At 31.8% G+C, this 8,267-nt stretch overlaps 1 protein-coding gene across 3 annotated transcripts in view; it reads left to right on the top strand.

Moving 5' to 3' along the window:
* The window catches only part of LOC117171163 (regulatory-associated protein of mTOR), a 147,485-nt gene extending 141,452 nt beyond the window's left edge, over positions 1-6,033 (top strand). For all 3 annotated transcript variants that reach the window (XM_033358222.1, XM_033358220.1, XM_033358219.1), the window contains one exon: positions 4,248-6,033. In XM_033358222.1, coding sequence (XP_033214113.1) covers positions 4,248-4,443 — 196 coding nt within the window. In that variant the 3' untranslated portion in view covers positions 4,444-6,033. The remainder of the gene's footprint in view (positions 1-4,247) is intronic.
* The last annotated feature ends 2,234 nt before the right edge of the window (positions 6,034-8,267 follow it).

The following is an 8,267-nucleotide window of genomic DNA, read 5'->3' as shown; positions in this document are numbered from 1 at the left end:
GGTCGGAGCAGTGTTGCGGAACGAACGTGTTATTTACATAAATAGCACGAGAATTCTGGATCAATCCGAAAAATCTCTATCCCATCCACACACTACTCCTTTTCCCTGCCGAGTGAGTCACGCCTACCCCTAAAGGGAAATGGCTTAATGGTGTAATAATAATAATAAAAAAAGATAAAGATATAAATAGGACCGCCGAAGTGTTCCGACCGGCAATCGTGCACCTTCGAGTTTTCATATTCTGAAGAGGAGAAATGAGTTGCGCGCGCAACCCAGTCATTTAGATCGTCCCCTACTATATTGACACGGACATAGACGTGTGATTAGATATGGACCACGTCTCGTTTCGGATCTGGGATCACTGGATATGAGACGCATTACGCACGCACTCTACCTACCCATCACAGCATAGGGTTGTTTCGCGAGTTTAGATAAAATAATTTTTTCATACATCATTTTAATGCGAACTGAAAGTGCGTTATAATTTTTTTTATGTTGAGTCGTTCAACAGAAAAAAATTATTAAAAATTGAAGACGGTAAAACACTTATTCAAATTAGTGTCACGTGGGTGTCACGTGACTCAGAGGTTCTCATAATTATCTATCAATGTGGCGATGTGAAATTCATGATTAAGAAATTAGGTCACGGTTTAATGACATTTTTTACTATTTTGATATGATAGCTTTATTTGTAAACGTTTATGTGACAAAAAAGTCTTCCTGTGTAATATTTTGATTGAGAGTCAGTAGTACGTTGAAGAAAAACAGTAAATACAATTACTAGCTCGATTCAAAATCGTACATATTTACGAATTGCTCAGTAAACATGACTACATTTAAGTACTTTTTAAATGAATTCTTTATGCAAAAGTTTTTGTTTAAAATGTTTTTCCAATGTTTATAATATTTTTTAGAGGGGAGAAATGGGTTGCGCGCGCAACCCAGTCATTTACATCGTCCCCTACTATATTCACACGGACATAGACCTGTGATAGGATTGGACCACGTCCCGTTTCAAATCTGGGATCACTGTGTTAAGTCACTCTACTCGAGGACTGCGGAGAGAAGAGGCTGACCTGCCTTCCGAGACTCTTTGGCTCGAGAAGAGAAAAGGGCGAACGACGCTTCGCTCCTAGTCTCTGAGATTTCCAGTCTGAAGCTCTTACCAACTGAGCTACGAAGAGACGAGAATATTTTCTTTACAACACCCTTACAAGCTGAATGGCAATATCATTTTTTATACTTGTAAGATTTTTTTTTCTAAACATGAAATTCATATTTTTAATATTAATCTTAGGTTTCTTGACCAGGGAAATTAATTATTAATTTTTAGATGTTAATTTTTTAGTCTACTGATCTAAATCAATATTAATTAAAATATTGATAATCTTAAGATTGTGAAAAACAATTCAGCTTGTAAGGGAGTTGTGAAGAAAATATTCTCGTCTCTCCGTAGCTCAGTTGCTAAGAGCATCAGATCGGAAATCTGAAGGTCCTGGGTTCAGATCCCAGCAGAGATAGATATTTTTTCACAATCTTAAGATTATGAATATTTTAATTAATATTGATTAAGACCAGTAGACACGAAAAGTAACATCTAAAAATTAATAATTAATTTCCCTGTTCAAGAAACCTAAGATCAATAATAATAAAAAAATTTGGATTAAAAATCTGGTTACCTTTACGTTTCACTGTTCAAAAATTTTTCGTTGCTAATACATTTATTTGGTAAATCGCCAAACGATAAATGAATAGTGAGTAACTTAGAAGCCAGTCGAGCCCCCCCCCCCCTTGTCACTCTTGCCCCCCGCCACTCCAATACTACCGTGTTACTGTATATCTTGCGCCACATTCAAGTGAGAAAGTACACTCCATTTTCAATTACAAAAAAAAAACAACAAGAACATTTTCGGGAATAAGCTACCTGAACTGATGGGTATAATTTCCTTTAGATTATGTGGTTAAAATATGGCCTTCAACAATGCTACCGTTCAGAAATAGTTTGGCGGTGGCGAATTTAACAGCCGCTTGAAGCACCTTAAACCTTCACGAGTGGAAATCAGCATCGAATAATATCTTGATGTGTGGATATGCCCCCCTCTTACGTATTCTTTTACAGAAAATTCACTACAAAGCTAAAAGAACAGGAACCAATCACATCCGAATTTTGAATACCTCAAGGAGATCAGGTTTTTCGATAAAATGTTTATATTTTGTGTAATAATCAGAAACGTAGAGAACAATAGAGAAAAAAAGCAGTGACACTCAAGTGATAGCTGTACATGCATGTCCGCAGCGAGTCTGCTCACTCTTGTCAAACTGTCAGCAGACTCCCTGCAGGGAGATGAATGGTACGTAACGAATAAACCCGGGCATTGTTATGAGTTTTCGGCCAGTTAGAAAAACTGACATTATGAAATCATTGATTAATTACTTTTCAATTAATAGAATTAATTAATTTATATAATTACGTGAAATTGTTTTCTTACAAATTCAGGCTAAAGATGGTATTTTTTGGAATTATTCCAAATAAATCATTCATATTTGATGTGTCAATAAGTAAGTAGAGTGTTTCCAAGTATTTTTATACATAGGTCTAACTTTTATTAATAATTTATAGTTTATTATTATAAATTAAGTTATTTTCTGAAGAATATTTAGTACTATGTAACAGAAAACTTAATTTGGTTAACAATTTTTTCCCCGTGAACCGTAAAAAAATATTATTTTCTGCAGCTGATGATACAATCAGTGAATGGTCCAAGTACTTTCTTTTAAGATATTTAACAATTGAGTAATCTGTTTTTAACTTTTACGCCGCACGGCTGAATATTTTTTACTCATTTTTTGCATACATCATCCAGATTTTTCGATAAAATCATTATATTGTAGATTATAATCTAGATTAAACGCGCCGACAATGCATATACAGCTAACACTGCGCATTACTACTACTGTTCTTCCTTTTTTGATTATTAAACAAAATATAAATATTTTATAGAAAAAATGGCTCTGCTTGCTTCGATATATGGTTATTTAGATAAGGTATGCAACAAATTACACAAAAATATTCAATCGTACGGCCTCAAAATTCAGACGCGATTGTCATTCTGATAAAGCACCTTAATACTTCAGGATTTGAAGCCAGCGTCGAATAATATCTTTGCTTAACCCTAACCAAATAGTAAAATAGTAATAGAAAATCAGTTTTAAAAAGAAAAATAACTCTATAGAACTCCATGGATACATAACTTATAGCATACAACGTTACCTCTGCAGAAGTTTCAATCGGTTAATTCGAAACGTTTAAAATCTTGAATAATGATTATTTTAAGCTTACTAACGAGTCAATGTTTGGTTTTTGAAAATATTTTAAAATTCAATATTTTTAGATTGAAATATACAACAAAAATTTGTTTAAAATTTAACCTTAACAGTTAAAAAAATTTTAAGTTTGAAGCCTCTAATATTGAACAATTAAATTTTCAAGATTTTACACTTGAACACTAAAATTCTGCAAATTTATTTCAAATAATTGAAAGCCTTCTCGATTGCCCAGTTTAAAGTCTTCTGTATAAAATAATAAGAAAAACGCATTTGAAATAGCGTAATTTAAAAAATAAAGTGTTGAATAATGTGTTACTAAAACGTTCAAAGTGGTTTGATTTGAAATTTAAATCGTTCAAAGTTGCAGAATTAGAAATAACAGATTTTAAATACTTTAATTAGGATTATTATTTCAGAAATATCAATATCGCATAATTTCAGATATTTTTTTTAAATTTTACTATTTTAAATTAGGAGAGCATGTAATTGAACGAATGTGAATTTAAACATTTTTGAATTATTTCAATTTAATAGTTTGAAATAGCTTCGAAAAATTTTAAGAGAGTACATTTCAATTGCAAATACTTTCGAATTTTCAAAATTTTGAACAAAATTTTATCATTGGAAGTTTGAGGTCGTTCCCTCTTAAATGGCTTCCAGTTTTTAGTTGTACATTATTGCACGTTTGTAATCATAATATTAATAACTGAATTATAAATGTTTTAAATTTAGAAGCGTGCCTTTTTGATTTCTTTAAATTTAAATGATCAGAAAAAAATTTTCACAAAGCGGAAAAAGTGGGACCGGAAACTTGTATCTATCATTTTAGCAATCACTCTGCAACCTCCTAAACATTATTTAATATGTATTTCTATTCTTGATATCATTTCACTCAATATTACTTTTATGTTTTTTTTCAGTGGTTCGACAAATCAGTGCATCAACGTATACAACATCTGTGGTCAGACTTTAAATTCCATTAGATTTCATGCCGGCCTAATGGGCCCTCGCATTGGTTCTGTGAATTGTTTAAGCTTTCATCCTCATCGGGTTGTATTGGCTGCGGGTTGCCTCGACAGTTCCATAACCGCATATGCCTGTGAACCTCGCAGATGACTATCGGAGATAGAACTTATATAGAATTATGCAATTCGCTAGTATACCCGTTTATCTTCGCAGGTATCGACGCAGCTCTTATCTTTAGGATTTCGATAAACTGATTAAGCCATTCCTTCTTATTTTGATTAAAACTGTTATTATACTTTTTTTTATCTAAACCCACGAATGCATAAGTTTGGCCACTAATAATCATGTACTTTCTTGAGATTTTTATGGTATTTTTTTATATGCTTGTTTGTATCAAGATCTGAGTCGTGTTGCGAAGAAAAATCGGTCGCTGAACAGAGCTTCAAAGCTTTTCTAATCCGCGTCAATCAAATAACGATCCGAAGTCATTTTCTGGGTCGATGTGATATTTTAAAAAGCACTATACTGTTGAATGATTATGGAAAGAAATTTGCCCTTTACGTTGTAAAGGTATGCGTACTGAATGCGTATTTGTCTATATATCCATGTGGGAGTGCACGATGTAAACTATAATCGATTAAATTGTACATAAGAGCAAATGCGTTGAAAAAAATGTATTGTTACGGTGAGGATAAACTTCAGCGCTACGATCTTACAAATAAATGACGTCAGCGCATAAACTATGAGTGCTTCACTCGAATTTCAATAAGGAGAACAAATTTATTTGTAATTCGAAACATGTGAAATCTAAACTATAGTATTAATCGGATTCATAGTCAATGTACTTGAAAATTTAAATGTTTTCATATTTGAAAACTAAAAAAAATGTAAAAAGCCTTTTACATTTGTGCGCTTTCAATGTTAAACATTGGAAAGTTAAAATAGTTTCGAGTTTAAACGCCTTTGTATTCAAAGCATATTAAAAATGGAATATTTATCAATTTGTACGAATTTTCGACTTTATTTATATTATATTTCTATTTAAAATGACCCAACCTCAGAAGAAAACTGTGTTTAAATTGATTAACGCTTCAGTTTTCTTTGTAATTTTGAAGCACTTTTAATCAGGCTAAGATTTCACTTTTAAGTTAATAACTGAATCATAAAAGCCGATCCGAAATTCGAATTGGAATGCTTTCGGCGTAATTATTTTCTTGCGACAATTACAAGTTCTGTGATATTTAATGATTTAAATTATACATATTGAATACAATATACTTGTGTAATTTTTCTAAATGTTGTTTTGCAAAGATAAAGCTGAAAGCACGCCAATGTCGTAGAGTGGCAGTCGAAATTGCACTCGGACTTCATTTGCTTAAGATGTTTCGTACACTCGTATAATGTGTAAATGCATAAATATATTGTAGATAGAAGAGTGAAGTACATATTTAAATTAATGAAACCATATAATATGTATTTTTTGGCGAATACTAAATAGAAAAAACTTGGATTTTGGTCGGTCAGGTATAGCGTAAGACGTAAGAAGCACTTTCAGCAAAGTGTATTTCTGTGTAAAGCGTTAGTTATTCATAATTCAACGATACACAATCCATACTGGATATCTGTAGACTCTGTATAGGGACACGGTAAACCAGTGTATGCTGTACCGTCTTTGTACATAATTGCCTAAAAATAATAAATATCAGTACAAACATGTTACATATTTGAATACTGATTTCTACAAACAAAAAATACTTTTTTTTATGGAGATCCACAATATCCCCCATTGTATTAACATTTTCGTGATATGCTACATTGTAATTAATTTTGACCTATGTTAAGTCATACTATGGGCTCAGGAACAGTGCCGCCAATCCTATTTGAAACAGGTCGGGCGGATCTACTTCAGGCAGCCCCCCCCCCCTCTGTTGGAGAACAAATAATAATAAATAAAAAATAAAATAAATAATTTAAAATTAAAACTCTAATATACTATTTCGCATCAATATTAAACTCTCAAATTGTTAAGACTTGAATGACTTATTTTGATCAGTTATTCAAAAATTACTTAAGGTACTCAGCGGCACTAATCCCGAGGAGTATAAACTTCATCGTTTATTCATTATTTAGTTTTTATTATTATAATATTGTAAATTATGGAGATCGAAGTAAGAGAAATGTTTAAATGACTCGAAAGTGATCTTAAAATCTAAAAATAATTAAAACTAATATTATAGGTTGAAAAACTATGTGTGGATTCGAGCACATGGCCGGTCTGATGATAAGTTAGACAAATTTGTATTGGATTTATAAAAAACTATTTAGGCAAATTTTATTAATCAATCTTTTTCAACGATATATTTGTTGTAATCGACCAAATTAATTAGGATACGTTCTTCCATCACTTATAATTGCCAATTTGAAAAAAATTATTAGTTATTTAACTCTGATCTACTTTTTCTCCAAATGGAATTTTTGGTACCCGTTTATTTATGCTAGCATACAGCAAAGGGATATATAATAAACATTCTTTTTTATACTTTTAAAAATTCAAATATACTTACGAAATGGTGCTCTCATATGTAATATTCGGGAATCTGTTGATAAATATAAATTTAATCATTCGAATTATGGATTTGTGCACGTTCTGTTTCACTTCACTTTCTTCACTTAATTATTTTCCCTTATTTTTCGTGCATTTTTAGTTAAATTTTTGACAACAATATATAATTAAATACCGATGTCCCCATTCAATATGAGTCTATCTACTGAGAGCACCCTCTATGCGATTGTTTATTCCTTATGTTCATTATACACAGCGCATAGTCTCATTCACTGCGCTGTCAGCAGATAGACTCATAATGAATGAAGGCGTCGATGTACTTTCAATAATTGCAATTCATTCTTCATGGTAACGCTTAAAATAGACAAGATTATTTTGTATACAAAAAACTTCAAACATAAAAATGATTTATTTAAAAAAATGTTGTTGCCGAACTTTTCTGTTTAGGGGGTTTCCACAAAACACGAGACCCAACATGGGCAAGTTTTTTACCCATCCCTCTCTCCATGTAGTGAACCGTGGCATTCTCGTCACCCTCCTCTAAGATGCTACATGGTTTAAGGTAGACTTTTAATTGACAATTCATGTATTTTGTTGAAAATTGTTTTTTTTTCTTGTTTGGTAATGAATTAATCTTTCTACTTAAAAAATCTACTATTTGGTTACAATTTATTTATATTGTGTTAGAATATTTTTGGACTTATTATTGTTTTCAGTAAACTTTTTTCTGTTTTCTGACCATGTGTTTTTTTAATGCCTAAGTGTAAAACCACGTGGTTCATTCTGGGACCCCCTCTTCCCATTTAGACTAACGGGGCCTTTTGTCGCCCCCCCCCCCTCTCCCAAGAAACCACATGGTTTGTGGTAGACTTTTTATTGCTTCTTACCAAAGATGCGATGTCAATCACTGATTGACATTTTTTTGTAAAATTTTCTTTAATTATTTTAATCATTAACAAATTTTTTATGAAAAACTAAACTATGTCAAATAGTAGAGATTTTCTCTTGAAAAAATAGAGATAATAAAGAATAAGAAGAAAGATCAATTCTAAAGTTTGTTAAATAAATCATTTTTGCACATTTAAAAATTTAAAAAATTCTTTTCTCTTTCTAAACGATCCCGTCAATCAAAAATAAAAGAATATTGCACTTCTTGAAAGTATAATTCAATATTTCCCCTCAGAAAACCTGTTCTTTCGTTCCCATCTGTAAAAGAATTTTCCATGTTTATTTATATAGTTTTTTCACTAATAGTTTAAATCTGAAAAAGTTGATTTGTTTTTATTGCTTTTCCCTTACTTTTCTAGAATTTGATACGAGGGTAGTTCAATAAGTCCTTAGAATGACCAACATATGGCGCGCGAATCGCTCCAAATCATCTGTTTTCAGTCAGCACCACTCCCGACTAGAT

Source organism: Belonocnema kinseyi, chromosome 4 (genome assembly GCF_010883055.1).
Source record: "Belonocnema kinseyi isolate 2016_QV_RU_SX_M_011 chromosome 4, B_treatae_v1, whole genome shotgun sequence".
NCBI classification, from domain to species: Eukaryota; Metazoa; Arthropoda; class Insecta; order Hymenoptera; family Cynipidae; genus Belonocnema; species Belonocnema kinseyi.
This window is presented reverse-complemented; position numbering and strand designations above follow the sequence as displayed.